Raw genomic sequence first — 16,242 nt, forward strand, 5'->3', positions numbered from 1 at the left:
TCTCTTGGCTGCTGCTTCATAGAGCTCAAGTGTGGCCACCCAGTTATTAAAAAAACAAAACGGTGCACTCTTCCAAACCCCACTGAGCTCCCTACCTAGACAGCATCGTATCATAGGTATGCTCCCAGTGCAGAAATATCTAACAGTAGCTAGCAAAATGATGCCCTCTTTTAAGATTCTTTGGTTTGGCCATATTCAAAGTTAGTCCCAGAATGTGTTGTGACAAAACTTTTACACTTTTACAATACTGTAAGGCAGGAATGTCCAATCCTGTTCCTGGTGGGCAACTATCCTGTAGAGTTTAGCTCTAATCCTAATTAAACACACCTGAGCCAACTAATCAAGGTCTTCAGGAATACTGGAAACATCCGGGCAAGTGTGTTGGGGTGGATTGAAGCTAAACTCTGCACCACTTTGGTCCTCCAGGAGCAGAATTGGACACCCCTGCTGTAGGGTCTTTCATCTGTCATTTTACAAGTCTAAAGGTGGTCACTGTGTGGCCTTTTGCTAAGTTGGTGCCAATGTAGATGGGTAATCTCGAGCCTGGCATTTGAGTTGAGGGAAATGTCAATTTTAAGTATAGCTATATATTATTCGCCTGTGAAATGTGTGTATGTATAGACTACAGTTCCATCAAAATTGAAGTGAATGAACATTTTTTGTATTTGCTTATTAGAGGTTTTCTTTAGTCTAGCAGAATATTAACGTCTGCCTATTAGAATTAACTGTGAGCATTAGTGCATCTCTTGTGGATTTTTTTGTAGCGTGTGTGAATGAATGTCAACAAATCATCATGCCTCAGAAGGTGCAGAGCTGCATGTGTTCACTGTAGATGAAGAGGGAGAGAGAGTGTGCTAAATTTTGCAACCAAGCCTCCAGAGTCTCTTCTTTAGTCTGGGATTACATCATCCAGGCTTTATCCTCCTCTTGCTGGTAAATCTAAACACATACTGACTCACTATGAAGTCAGAAGGATGTTCACAACACTGTGCGGTGCTGTGGATGCCGAGGCTGGTTGATAAGAAAATACTGGAATATTGACATTGTTAGCATTTTCTGAAAGCTCATGATATTTGTTTTATATCTCTCTTTTTGTTGAGGGATTCCCTTGAAACCATGTGGCCTTATGATGGTATCCTTGGTTCTTGGTTTTCTGTTGTCATTTACAGAATGTTTGACTCATACGCCGCAGGTTTGGTGGTTTATTTCAAATGGGAAAACTGGTGTGTTGATTTGACACTACTGATTAAGCAATTCATTTTCACTAGCCTTATTGTGCCAATAATGTGAAGTTCCACAAATTGGATTTATTAATAAATCAAGTTGTAAACATATCCCAGCATGTCATTGGCTCTCACCATCTCCAGAAAAGCGCGTGTTGGCCTCATGGAGAGCCTGCTCTTTCCAGCGACTGTAAACACCTTATCCATTTACATGCAGTCATCTGCCTGAGCTCTGCCACTGAAGAAGCCCACTCACGAGGAGAATGACGTCAGCGCTCATAATACCACTGCTGATGTGAGGCCTCGGGAACGCCGTCTGCTTCGGCCCTGTTAACACCGCCTGTATCGGGCCTGAAAAGCCTGTAGTGTAATGTGAAGTGCAGAGCCGCCACTTCTTTTTATTTTTTTAAATTCCACCAACATTGATGGGTGGAAATGAGTGTGTTCCACCAAGACAACTTTTATGAGTTATGCTTTGAATGAAATTTAATTTCGTAATCCCTCCAGCAGGAAATGCCTCCAAGAGCTTTAATTATCTTTGTAGTTGTATTTCAAGGCATCGCCCAATAGCAACTTTATTTCTTGTAAAAGTAACTCTTTCTTGTATTGACAACTAAATCACAGAATTGCACCTTCATATTTTCTAGCTTTTCATAAGCTTGTGGCCTCAATCTAAAGAAATAAATGGTCACAGATTTACAGTTGTTTTTACGAGAAATTCATTCATAATCTCATCCATCTAACAACACACACACACAACGTGACATCTGTACATGTTGCACACCAATTGTCAAGCCAGAACTTACATTTACAAGTTTTTGTACAACTTTTGATGCTACCAGGCTTTCCCTCATCTCTGCTTCTAGCATCTTGGCTTTGCCCGGTTGATTTACGGCCCAATTGAATGGCAGAAATGCTGTCTGGTTTCATAGTTGTTACACTGTCAAGATATTTTCCACCTTTGAGATATTTTTTCCACCTGTGCTTCAATGGGAACAGAGGCTTGCAAAAATGCACTGCTCCCTGAGGATGGAGCCAAGTACCATACACTCATTTGACTTGTCCGATCCACCATAGGTGTCATTTCTACTCAACAGCTTCTTAGACATGCTCCGTCACAACAGAGCATGAAAGGCATTTGAAGGGAAGGCAAATCTGTAAGATAAGTTTGTGTTGATTGTTAGGGATGCACCGATATGACAATTTTGGCCGATACCGATAACCGATAATTATTTATATTTAAAGAGCCGATAACCGATATATTGTCCGATAAATCTAAATCCAAATTTTTATATAGTTTTTGAGAGACTGATTACAAAAACAAAAGCTTTACCATTAAAAGTCATGTCCTAAACACACAATTATAATGTTCTCATGTAGCCTATTTGACAGATTTGCTCTGAACATGTTGCACTTAATTGTATTTTTCTTTTTGAAGTGACTCCAATCATATTTCAAGCAATTCAAAACCATCATGGTGAACAGTGTGCATCTGAAGTGTCTCAGCTGAAGGAAATAATCCATCATTTATCGGCTTTAATATATTGGCCAAATACGGGCCGATAACATTAAAAATGAACATATATAGGCCGATACCGATATGGTGGCCGATATACCGTGCATCCCTATTGATTGTAGTTTGATTAGTGGATCACAGCCCATTCTTTGCAGGGATTGATCCAGCAAAATTCCAGTGACCAGCTATGAGGTTTGACCACTACACCACACCATCCCAAGAAGTTATCAGGTGTTAATCCAGAACCAAAACACTCCTGCTTGAACTTCCTTTACAGACGCACTCTAAGAGCAAAGGTTGAGAAGAAACCTGAAGAGGGAATCAGAGCTGGCAGATCGGAATATGGGACACAGGGGGTCCGTGTTATTCTTTGCCTCCTGCAGGGACTGTTCGTGGCAGGTGTGGGTGTCCGTTTGGTAGGACTGGATGATCTTCAGCTGCCAGTTGTTGGCAGAGACAGCAAAGCTCTTTGTTTCTCTATCTCCCTCAAATTTTTTCGGGCCGTTCTCTCGCTCTCTGAACGCATGCTCCAGGCTGTTGCCCTCATCAAATCAAGTTGTGTGGGGCAGATGTCACAGGCGCAGAGGAATGCGAGGAATGCGGAGGCTCGGAGAGAGAGCGAGGGAGAGAGAGGGTGTGTCTGGGGAAGGGTGTGCAGACACCAAACTCAAATCAGTGCAGCGGTCTCTCTGCTGTGGAAGACTGTTTCCGTCTCAGAGTAAAAAAAAACAAAACAAATTGTGCATTCTTTTAATAACGACTATTTCACAGAATATGTCTTTTATATATGAGATGCAACTTTATTTCTCACAGTGTTCCCCTTACTGATTTTATTTAGGTATTTTTATATCACAAATACCTTTTTTTTTCTCTGAGGCAGAAATGGGCTTTCACATTCTCTTCTTACTCAACATTGCAAACACTTACGGGGCGGCAAATGTTGCTAGCTAATGATTGTTTTATATCAAACACAAAGTTGTCTTCCTCAAGGGGGCGCTGAATGCCCCATAGGGTTGCATTCAAATTTCTTGACAGTTTTTGTCTTTAGTAAGGACTTTTGAAAAGTGAAGTGTTTAATTTTTTTAAAATATTTTTTGATTTATTATTATATAGCAATGTATTATTTTCAATAGGTATATCTACATACAGTATTTAAAAATAATAATAATACATCAATGTGTATTTTTTGTTTCTTTTTTGGGTATTTTTTATTTGTAGGTAAATGGTCAGTAATAAAATAAAGAAGAAAGAAGCATGATAAAAGCTCATGAGCTGTTAATAGCAATTAGCTTTTTTTGAGCCTTGGGTTTCTGCTTAAATTACTATATTACGCAAAAATGGCACATATAGAGCATGGTATATTCACACAGCAATTTTTCTTTATTAATATTTGTCTTTTACAGTAAACAAAATCTAAACAGTCTCAAAGGGGTCCTTCATTATGATTTCACTTTTTTAACTTTAGTTAATCTGCAATGTTGCTGTTTGAGCATAAACAACATGAGGCCATGTTGGGCTGCTTTAGAGAAGAGGAAGAGTTGTTGTAGTAGAGTGTTGTTGTCATGCCGTCATTTTACGCCGGACTGCTTCACAAACGAGGGTCAATTCAACGCTGCATTTGCACAAAAGATTAACATGACGGCACATGCTAGTTGATGAGTTGAATCAACTCCACAGCAACTACACAAATTTATCCACTAACCATTTAGAAACGTCCAGTTTCATTCTAAAAGTTGTAACTTCTTCCTGAGTCTCTCCATCAGTGTCGACTCCGGTTTGAACAATGTGAGGCTGAACACCGTTACTGACAATCCTCATTTTGGCTGCGTGAGATTCTCCAGCTTTGTTGTTCGAGCTGTTGAAGCTCTGCCCTCTTCTGCAAAGGGGGCCGGGAGCAGCAGCTCATTTGCATTTAAAGGGACACACACAAAATGGCGTGTTTTTGCTCACACCCAAATAGGGGCAAATTTGACAAGATATAATAAATGATCTGTGGGGTTTTTTGGGCTGAAACTTCACAGACACATTCTGAGCTTATTTCTAACACCTGAAAAATGATGCTGTGAAACTTTAATAGCCACTGAATTGATGCATATCATGTCCACTTGATTACTTGATGCATGTTATGTAGAGCATTACAGAATAGGCACTTTTTACCACGACTGAGAGTAGTGGTAATAAAATGGTCCAATTTGAAGCATGTTTTTTCCCCATCGTTTGAAGGCAAATCTAATATATATATAAAGGCAAAAACTTCATTACTATTTGTGGTTTTCAGCCTCATGAAGTCAGCAAGTATTGTTGATAGATATGTGCACCTCTTTCATTGCTTTTGTCGCCACCTTTTGGTCACTGAAACTTTTTTTCCCCTCAGGTCGCAATGAGCTTATTGCCAGATACATCAAGCTGAGAACAGGCAAAACCCGCACACGAAAACAGGTATTTACTGTACATGCAACATGCACTTTATATATACTACTGATCGCATTAAATTGTTTGCATAACAACAAATAATGGGATTGATGAACGTTTTCTGTTGTAGTAGGTAAAATAGTGTGTTGTGATGTGCCTGTGCATGTGTTTTTTGTTTTTTTTTTTTGTTAAACTGTCTCAAAATTCTTCAGGTATCTAGTCACATACAGGTGTTAGCACGGAAGAAAGTTCGAGAGTATCAAGCAGGTATAAAGGTAGGTTGGAAACGCAGCGGCGCATCGTTTCCCTCTTTGGTTACGGCGTCTCTCTCTCTTTCTCCTCTTCTACCTCCTCTTTTTCTTTTCTTCCTCTTTGGCTTTTCTGTTCTGCAGGTTTCTAGCCATTTGCAGGTTCTTGCCCGGAGAAAATCTCGCGAGATACAGTCAAAGCTGAAGGTATGCGCTTTCCTGCGGGTGGGGTGGGGCTTAATGGCATTTGCCTTTGCACAAACCAATGAGAGACCGCTATAAGTTCCAGGAATATATTGGCTGAATAAAATCCTGAGGAATGAGTGTTTGCATCAGTATTTGGCAAAAAAAACAAAAACAAAGTTAGAAGTGCTACGGAAGCTCAACCTGTGTTAAGTAGCATAGTGCTTTGTGTTTGGCGCTGCTGAATGTCGTAGAGGCTGAAAGTGCATGATTGGCTGATATCTTTGCCTGTTGGCTTTCCTGAGGCTCACTGTTTTCTCAACCTTCCTTTCCTTGCATCCAGACTCCATATGTCTGTCACCAATACTCAGTTTTCACTTGTAAAATCTTGAGATGACACAACAGTACTGCGTATAAGCGCTCGACCTGAAATGTTTTTTTGTGCAGATTATTTTGTAAGCAGGCTAGCCGAGACTTAAACTTGTTGAAATTAAATTAAATCTTATTAAAATTAATTGGCCTGGCATATATGTTTATATATAGGTCTGTTCATGCTAAAAATGTTTTCATGTTTTACAGAACTTAATATTTTTAAATTGTGTGTACATTTGGAAAAAAGTTTGAATAAAATCCTGATTAAAATACTGTTTTTTTTTTTTTTTTTTTTCTCTCCTTACACTCAGGATAAGGGGATGTGAAATTGCAAAATTGCATAATTTACACAAACATAATGAATTCTAAACATTAATATGTATAATTTGCATTAATAGTCATGCAGTATTTTTGACTTCTTTTTCATGTTTTAGGCTTGTTGCATTTTAGACTGTAGTGTTTAGCGCCATCTGCCTGTGTATACATGAACTACAAGACAGCAGTAGATTATTTTCAGAAATGCACAGTATTTTTGTTATTAGTGCTTGTTTTTTGTTGAGGTAGATTATGAAAACATTGAACAAATGGACTTGCAGTATGTGGTACGTTTTTGCACACAAGAAGTACAACAATTTCTGCCCGGCAAGTTGTTCATAGATGCGTATTTTCTAAAAAAAATTCACACTTACAAGCCATTTTAAGTTCTAGAAAATAGTCTCAGAATATCTAGAATAGAATTGACTGTGACTAGTTTATGTAGTTAGCATACATCCAAAGATTTTTTTTGTCAGGGACAATAGGTTTAGTAAAATTGCTCTCCAAATATTGTACTAATGGTCTTTCTTTCTTTTGATTCAGGCCATGAACTTGGTAAGTGTGGATTTGAATTGTGCGAATTATTGTTGACTTTTTATTTTTGCTTCGCTTTGCTTGGCTGTCCTGCACAGGTTCAGCTTACATCCAGCACTGCCATTATAAAGTCCTCTTCTCTGGCCCTGCGGTGTGCATAGATTGCTCATAATTCTTGTGTAAATAATGTGCCTGGCCGTTTTGCTCTCTGAAGTTTCCATGTCGTCCCTCCGTTTTATGATGTACTGCAGGCTTTACAAATTCAAGAAACTTAATTGTGATCCACCACTTATTGTGGTCATGCTTCCGAGTCAGCCGAGTCTTTTTATTATCCACATTCATTTATTGTGATGCAAAGTGACGTGCTTCACGATCAGCCTCTGGAAAACTGGAATTTTAATGCAAAACGTATAGTTAAATTCTGCTTTCAATTGTGAGGCGTGTTTTTGGTGGGGCATAATTTAATATCCTTGATGAAGGAGCTTGACCAGGATGTATTAGGTGAATGACTCTGTGAGCTTGAAGATAAAACTGGAAAGTGGTTCAAAAACGTGCATGTTTCTTTGACATATCCCTGGCCAGTATGTTGCTGTTGCTTTGTTGGCTGTACAATAATTGATATCTATCAGTATTGCTTTTGCTTTTTGCTTCTCATTAAAAATGAAAACCAGAGATGCTAATTAAAGAAAAACTGTATATTCAGTATCCAATTACAATAACTGATTATTGAAATAGCCACATAATTATAGTGTTTGCAAGGCAGCACTGAATTGATACTCTTTAAACATTATGCTTAGGGTTTGTTCTAAACCACTAACTGTAACTATTAAACTTTTGGGCATTATTATTCAACCTGAACAGCTTAACGATAGTTTCAGATATGATGTATAATTTTAACTTCTATAGACTTTATAGACCTACTTTTTGATACATTTTGAGATTTGGATTGAGTGACTTGTGTTGTTTGAATATTCAGCGTTCTAAAGTCTAACTAACAGCAATGACATTATATTATTTGCGTACTGACTTGTGATTAGTCTTCTTTCTGACATCTGTTTGCATACTGTATTACGATTTTTTTTTCCTTCTCATTCTTGCATCCATTAAACCATCTAAATCCGCCTTTATGCTGGGGGTGAGAGATGCAGGGATATGTGTTGATTTTCATGTACAGCTGAAAGAAAACAAGATGTAATAGGGCTGTCAAAATGGCTGACAAACAAAATTAGAATTTTATACTTAAATATTACTAATATTCTAATTATATTCAAATTTAAAATGCATCATTTCAGTTAGGGGGGAAAGCTTTTGGCTTGTCTCCTGAGGCCACAAGAGGGTGCAATGAGCAAAATATTAATGCACAGCATTAAATTGTTTATTCAAAGCAATGAAATAACATGACTGTCTTTACAAAATAAGTGCAAAATAACATTTATAAATCAAATATAAGTTTGCAAATTCCATAAACAATTGACCGTTCGCAAAGACCCGTCCCCTTTAGTTACTGTTGCTACGTCTGACAAACCATGCCGATCTCTCGCCACACATCATGTTCTCACGGAGTGAAAAATACATTGCGGAGCAAAGAGAACACTGACAGCGCGTCGACAGACAGAGCAGGTTACTTTTGATATGAAACAAAGTCTTAAATTTTGTCATTTTTAAAAAAAATTAAACAATAAATACCATTTGTGGCTCTTTAATGTGTTGTGACAGATCGCTGCAGCGCCTCAGTTTAAGCGGCCCGTGAACTGATCATCTCCTCCTACTAGTTAATTTATAGCATCAAATAAACATGAATGAACATCAGAAGGAGTGTTGTTCAATCGCGGAAAGATGTCAGTACACACCATTTTTCAAGTTCAAGTCCACCTACGTTAATCTGCTAACTCCCCTGACTGCTTTGTCGGACAAAATGGCAGATTCAGCATTATAATTGGTTAGATCGTCTGTCAATCAAACTCCTGGCGAAGGGTCAATTATGATGAAAACAGCATCTTGTATTTATGCATAGTTTAATACAAATAGCCAATCACACAGAGTACTTTTTTGTGTTTAAAAACACGAGATGCAGTGGTATGGGAAAAACCCCACAAAGTCTCGAGACATGAGACAACTTCTTTTAACTTCTTTCTAAACATGCGTCTCTCTGTTGCGAGACGTGAGTGCAATGGTCAAAGAGGTCCGTCTAGCGCATTTTTACATATAAAACAATGGAAAAGCAGCGCAGAAAATGCTTTGTGTGTGAACAGCTTGGTTGCGGTTTTGACATAACCAAGATCTTCTCCGCATTGAGCTTCTCTATTTCTGTAATGTTTTGAATAAACAATTCATTTGACAGCCCTAACATATGAAGCCTAAAACATCAACTTACCTGAAACTTTAACACATTTCCTTTGCTGTCTTGCAAACACTGGAAATGCAAATCTAATTCTCTACATCAGGGGTGTCCAAACTCGGTCCTGGAGGGCTACTGTCCTGCACAGTTTACCTCCAACTTGCTTCAACACACCTCCCTGGGAGTTTCTAGTACACTTAGTAAGACCTTGATTAGCTGTTTCAGGTGTGTTTAACTGGGGTTGGAGCTAAACTTTGCAGGACAGTGGCCCTTCAGAAGCAGGATTGGACACCCCTGCTCTATATGATTCATTTGGTGCTCTCTGATTTCCTATTATTTTCCCTTCTTCTGATGCTTCTATCTTGCTTAATCATAAATCAGCAGGCTGCTTTGCATTAGTTAAAATTAACAGTATTTCTTGCCATGATTTTGTCTGTATTTTCTCCTGGATTATTCTGCTCACCTGGGTCTCCGTCTCCTCAGGATCAAGCGTCCAAAGACAAGGCTCTCCAGAACATGGCGGCACTCTCCTCCGCTCAGATTGTGTCTCCGAGTCTAATCAAGACCCCGCTTCCGCCTCTTCCGCAGTCCCCCTACCCTCCAACTGCACGAGTATGCTTTAGATGGTTACTTCCAGATAAAAGACCACTATTTAAACAAATTATGAAGTGATTTGATTGTTTTGGTCGTTTTGTTTTCCAGTTCTGGCCGACCCCCATCCCAGGTCAACCTGGACCCTCTCAGGAGTGAGTAACTCATGAATTCATACGTTGTGTTTCTCGGTGTGTTTGTGTATCTGGCACATTTAATGGATCCCGTTTTTATGTATCAGGCTGGTTCTTAAGCACAACCCAGGAAGAAGTCCTGGGCTTGGCCGCACCAGCTACTCGTAAGTTCCCTCCACAGAGCTTGAACTGATATTTAGCTAGCACTAGCACTGCATCACTGCTAGGGATGGGAATCGTAAAGGATGTAATGATTCTAATTCAGATGCCAGTTACTCTTAACGATTCCATTGACAGTAGTATAATAAGTCCGACTGTTTCATTAGGTTTTTTTACCACTTCAAAATAGTAATTCATGAGTTTGAGACAGTGTTATTTTAGTATTATCTGTATACTATTATTTATTTTGAATTCATTTTTATTTGTACATTTTTAGTTTTCATTTAAGTTTTAGTAATTGTATGTGCTTTTGTCATTTTCATTACTTTTTGTACAGAGCCTCGCACATGACATGCAAGAAAAAAAATCGTGTGCACGATTTACTATTTCGTTCCCTCGATTTACTAAATCGTGTGCACAATTTACTAAATCGTGTGCACAATTTACTAAATCGTGTGCACAATTTACTATTTCGTTCCCTCGATTTGCTAAATTGTGCAGAATTACTATTTCGTTCTCTCGATTAGCCATATTTTGTTCCCTCGATTTGCTAAATCGTGCAGACTTACTATTTCGTTCCCTCGATTTGCTATATTTTGTTCCCTCGATTTGCTAAATCATGTGCACAATTTACGATTTAGTTCCCTCGATTTGCTAAATCGTGCAGACTTACTATTTCGTTCCCTCGATTTGCTAAATCGTGCGGACGATTTACTATTTCGATCCCTCGATTTGCTATATTTTGTACCCTCGATTTGGTAAATCGTGCGCACAATTTACTATTTTGTTCCCTCAATCTGCTAAATCGTGCGCACAATTTATTTCGTTCCCTGGATTTACTAAATTGTGCGCACAATTTACTATTTTGTTCCCTCGATTTGCTAAATCGTGCTCATTTAGCCTACTATTTTTTTTTTTTCCTGCATGTCATGTGCGGGGCTTCATATTTTTGTTTTTTGAATATTTTTATTTAGCTTTAATATTTAACTTTTTATTTAAATTTTAGAACTCCAACTTGTTAGTTGCTAAGGCAACATCTCTAATTTTCATTTAAATTTTGTAGGATTTTTGTCTAATATTTTTTTATTTTTTTATTTCAGCTTTCAATTTCTATTACTGAAAACTATTTTTAATAGTTTTGGTTTTAGTTAATGACAACATGGGTTTGAGACTCTGAGAATCAGACGGCACTGTGTTTTTGCGTGCAACTAGTGGAGAAGATGTGTCTGATTATTGTCTTTGTACAAGATTACCATGCTCATGGAAAAGCGGGAAATATTAGGGAACTTCCTGTGCTTGAAAAAACTATGGAAATTAGTAAAATCATGATGTAATGGAAATACAGTATAAATGATTCTAGTCACGCTTAGCTCTAAAATAATTCATTGGCTAGAAATTTCTATTTGTAAGTGCAAAGTTATTGAACAATCAACTGAGAAAGTAATGGAAAGTCATTGGTTAAAGATTTTCTTAGCCGACTGTTAGTTGTTCATTTAAGCCATTAGTCGGAGGAGAAATACATGTATCCAAGTTAACGTTAATGCGAGTGGCCATGTAAAATGCCTAACGTTAGGCTACTACTTAAAAGTTTTAAATGATAGATCATGTTTGAGGTTGTATGTCCACTTTTTGTGGTCGTTCTTTACCATCTCGAAATGTTCCCACACTTGAATTTTCTGCCAGACATATTACCACATGGACCGGCCGTGTTAACGATCCGTCACTGTGTGACTTCAATTCCTGTGGATTTTTTTTTTCTGTGGCTAACCTACTAATTAAAATTTAGTCGACCAAGTCTCTTCTTACCAATTATCTTTTAGCCGACTATTAGAGGGCAGCCCTAATTATTTTATGATGGCCACTCTTTCTCATCGCATTCGGATCAAATTTCAAGCTCACAACTCTGATCAAACTTGGTGCAGGAAATTCCCATTGCTTCCCTACCCAAATTTTGATTCCCATCCTTATTAATTGGCAACATACTAAACTAATTCCTCTCTCCATCATGGGCTCTGTGGTCTCACCCTCTGTTGAGATCTCTTGAGCATGTGTGTTATCAGACGTGAGCTAGCGCACATGACTTTTGTCATGTTGCACTCCCTCGCTCAAGTAGGTGAACTTACGCTTAGCTGATACGGCCGAAACGAACAGTTGTGGGATAAGTGAAGTGTCAAGGTGTGAAATATACCACCTTATATACCAACCAAAAACAATTTCAGTGCATAAGAAAGGGTTCCCACAGTCATGGACAACAGAAAGATATCAGGGAATTTGTGTCTTTTAGGACTTGAAAAGTTATGGAAACTAATTAGTAAGTGATAATATACAGTCAGCTAGTCATTATCACAAAATAACCCCTCAGGTAGGGTGATCAGGACAAGTCATGAGGATTTTGGCAGTAATGCCTGGCTCGTTGTCCACTATGCAAAGTATTAAACTGCTATATACTGAATTAATAAATGTATGGACAAGAAATATCTTTCTTAAAATATTTGATTTCATCATGGCCATTTCTATAAATAATATACACCGATCAGGCATAACATTATGAGCACTGACAGGTGAAGTGAATGACACTGATTATCTCTTCATCACGGCACCTGTTAGTGGGTGGATATATTAGGCAGGAAGTGAACATTTTGTCCTCAAAGTTGATGTGTTAGAAGCAGGAAAAACGGGCAAGCGTAAGGATTTGAGCGAGTTTGACAAGGGCCAAACTGTGATGGCTAGACGACTGGGTCAGAGCATCTCCAAAACTGCAGCTCTTGTGGGGTGTTCCCGGTCTGCAGTGGTCAGTATCTATCAAAAGTGGTCCAAGGAAGGAACAGTGGTGAACTGACGACAGGGTCACGGGCGGCCAAGGCTCATTGATGGCTGGCCCGTGTGGTCCGATCCAACAGACAAGCTACTGTAGCTCAAACTGCTCAAGAAGTTAATGCTGGTTTTGATAGAAAGGTGTCAGAATACACAGTGCATCACAGTTTGTTGCGTATGGGGCTGCAGAGCCGCAGACCAGTCAGGGTGCCCACGCTGACGGAGCAATGGAAGAAGGTGGCCTGGTCTGATGAATCACGTTTTCTTTTACATCACGTGGATGGCCGGGGGCGTGTGCGTCGCTTACCTGGGGAACATGTGGCACCAGGATGCACTATGGGAAGAAGGCAAGCCGGCAGAGGCAGTGTGATGCTTTGGGCAATGTTCTGCTGGGAAACCTTTGGTCCTGCCATCCATGTGGATGTTACTTTGACACGTACCACCTAACTAAGCATTGTTGCAGACCATGTACACCCTTTCATGGAAACGGTATTCCCTGGTGGCTGTGGCCTCTTTCAGCAGGATAATGCGCCCTGCCACAAAGCAAAAATGGTTCAGGAATGGTTTGAGGAGCACAACAACGAGTTTGAGATGTTGACTTGGCCTCCAAATTCCCCAGATCTCAATCCAATCGAGCATCTGTGGGATGTGCTGAACAAACAAGTCCGATCCATGGAGGCCCAAACTCGCAACTTACAGGACTTAAAGGATCTGCTGCTAACATCTTGGTGCAGATACCACAGCACACCTTCAGGGGTCTAGTGGAGTCCATGCCTCGACGGGTCAGGGCTGTTTTGGCAGCAGAAGGGGGACCAACACAATATTAGGAAGGCGTCATAATGTTATGCCTGATTGGTGTACATTTTCTAGTTCTATGCTCTGCTATATATTGCTCTTGTCTAGCATAAAATTTATTTATAAGCCATAGTGATGTTCGATTTGTGAGTGAATCATTCTTTTTAGTCAGTTTTCAATTGATTCATTTGAACTGGTTCACAAATCAATCTAAATGATTCATTAACAATCCTCATCCAGTAGTCACAAATGATTGGAAATAGTCAAAAAGTGTGGGAACCCTAATAAGAGAATGTTTAACCCAAGTAAATAACTTTAAATAATAACTTGAATTTGATTCTAACAAATCCTGAACACTTTTTCAGCATCAAGCCATTTGCACAAACTCCTTACCCAAACCTATCAGGACCTGTTCAACCCCCCTTATCATGTAAGTGTACTAGTACACTAGTAGTCCATTTCGAGCACAGCTCACGTCTGCCACCATTTCTTCTGTTTATGTCTGTGATTGAGTCTAACTAGCGCCCTCTTGTGTTTGTCCAGCATATGAGTCTCTGGCCCCTCCTCCCCCGCCGGTTGCCACTGCAGTGCCTGTGTGGCAGGATCGCACCATCGCCTCCTCCAAACTGCGTCTTCTGGAGTACTCCGCATTCATGGAGGTCCCGCAGGACCAGGACTCTGTGAGTAGAGAGCCAAATGTGCTTATCTACAGAGTTAAAGGCTTAAAAAGTAGTGAAAATGCTTTTAGTTTGCATTCTTCTAATTTAATAAAAAGAAAATCATTTCATTTTACAAATATATTATCAGTATAACAGTTTAAGTAAAAAGCTGGATTAACATGAATTTCATAATATTTGGGTTTCCTTTAGCGTTGGAGGTGACATTATGTATAATGTTATTGATTTGTAGACATTTGAATTAATTTGTTTTCATAGATTCAAAATTTATTTTGAAAAATTCTCAAAGTCTTAATACTTTTAGACAGTAATAAAAATGATCCTGTTTTTAATTTATTTATTTAGATTTTATTAAAATTAGCATAAAGGCAGTACAACTAATGCTACCATGATGCATAAGTACTTCACACTTTAAATGTGCTTAAATGTAGGCATAATGTCACAATGCAGAAATGGATTTTTTTTTTTTTTTTGCATAAAAAATGTTGGTAACACTTTACAATAAGGTCTCATTTGTTAACATTAGCTAATGCTTTAACTAACATGAACTAACAATGAGCAATATATTTTTACAGCATTTATTAACCTTTGTTAGTTAATTAAACAGTGCATTAACTATGTTAATAGATAGAACTTTTGATCTTAAAAATATATTGGTAAATTCTGAGATTAATATTAGCTAAGCTTAATAAATGCTGTAGAAGTATTGTTCATTGTTAGTTCATGTTAAGTAATGTAGTTAGATAATGTTAACAAATGAAACCTTATTATAAATTGTTACCGAAAATATTTTCTTTTCTTTTGATTTTGGGGTGAAATAAGACATGGACATGTTCCTAATGATTTGCACATTCAATTTTTATTTTACATCCTTTATTAAAAATTAAAAGACAGATGAAGCATAGACTGACTATATTAGCACTTCCAATTGTGAAGTTGCATACAGAAATACAGACAGCTCTTAAATGAAATGAAATGAACTTTAATAACAATATATTTTGCATTTCTGTTTACAGTACAGCAAACACCTGTTTGTTCACATTGGCCAGACCAACCCCTCCTACAGCGACCCTCTGCTGGAGGCGGTGGACATCCGACAGATCTACGACAAGTTCCCTGAGAAGAAGGGAGGACTCAAGGAGTTGTACGAGAAGGGCCCTCAAAACGCCTTCTTCCTTGTCAAATTTTGGGTGGGTCACATCAGCTACTTTTCTCCCACAATTCTGAATAGAGAACTAAACTAAATGACATGATTTACTAGAGGTTTTGACAAAATGTTAATTGCTGCACTCTATTTAAAAAATTTGAATTAATAGCATTAAATCTGTTTAATGATTGATTCAATCACTCACTCATGCATAAAGTGTTTAAGTGTTCCATTACTGGATCAATCAGCGTTTTTGAACGAAATTCTTGAATGAACGATTCAATGACAAATACATTTTTAAGTCATTTGTCGCCACCTACTGGCGTAAAGACAAAATTGATACAATCTTTATTTTAAGCATCAAGTTGCTTTCAAAAGGTGATTTACTCTATTTTGATCGCTATCATATACATCAGTGTTTATATCCGAACTATAAACTTTTATCCAAGTATTTCTATGATCATTTGAATTATTGTAACAAAGAAATAATGATACTGTGTGGTTGAAAAGAGCTTGTTTTGTACCTATACATGACGACGGCTCTCTCTCGACACAGTCAAATCATTGTCATTTAGCAATAAGATCATGTGGGTGTTTGAATCGAGATCTCAATCTTTTAATGAGTGCAGCTCTAATCTCATTTATGAAATAGTATGTGCGTAACCTTCACAGAAAATTACTTTAGAGATAGCATGGTATTTTGACACATACGTGCCTTGTTTTTGTTTTTGTGTTATTTCTGTGGACGATGACTCCTCAAAGCTTGAATGTTGTTGGTTGTAGC

At 38.3% G+C, this 16,242-nt stretch overlaps 1 protein-coding gene across 6 annotated transcripts in view; it reads left to right on the forward strand.

Annotated features, from left to right (window-relative positions):
* tead3b (TEA domain family member 3 b) overlaps window positions 1–16,242 on the forward strand; it is a 46,300-nt gene that overhangs the window by 25,571 nt on the left and 4,487 nt on the right. Inside the window, exons 4-12 of one of the 6 annotated variants that reach the window (XM_051897399.1) lie at window positions 5,114–5,178; window positions 5,364–5,426; window positions 6,813–6,824; window positions 9,625–9,753; window positions 9,844–9,887; window positions 9,974–10,030; window positions 14,000–14,064; window positions 14,178–14,314; window positions 15,328–15,501. In XM_051897399.1, coding sequence (XP_051753359.1) covers window positions 5,114–5,178; window positions 5,364–5,426; window positions 6,813–6,824; window positions 9,625–9,753; window positions 9,844–9,887; window positions 9,974–10,030; window positions 14,000–14,064; window positions 14,178–14,314; window positions 15,328–15,501 — 746 coding nt within the window. Of the gene's footprint in view, window positions 1–5,113; window positions 5,179–5,363; window positions 5,427–5,543; window positions 5,607–6,812; window positions 6,825–9,624; window positions 9,754–9,843; window positions 9,888–9,973; window positions 10,031–13,999; window positions 14,065–14,177; window positions 14,315–15,327; window positions 15,502–16,242 lie in introns of all 6 variants that reach the window. The other 5 variants (XM_051897400.1, XM_051897401.1, XM_051897402.1 and 2 more) reach the window with 5 other exon arrangements.

The sequence above is a fragment of the Ctenopharyngodon idella genome, chromosome 6 (assembly GCF_019924925.1).
Source record: "Ctenopharyngodon idella isolate HZGC_01 chromosome 6, HZGC01, whole genome shotgun sequence".
NCBI lineage: Eukaryota > Metazoa > Chordata > Actinopteri > Cypriniformes > Xenocyprididae > Ctenopharyngodon > Ctenopharyngodon idella.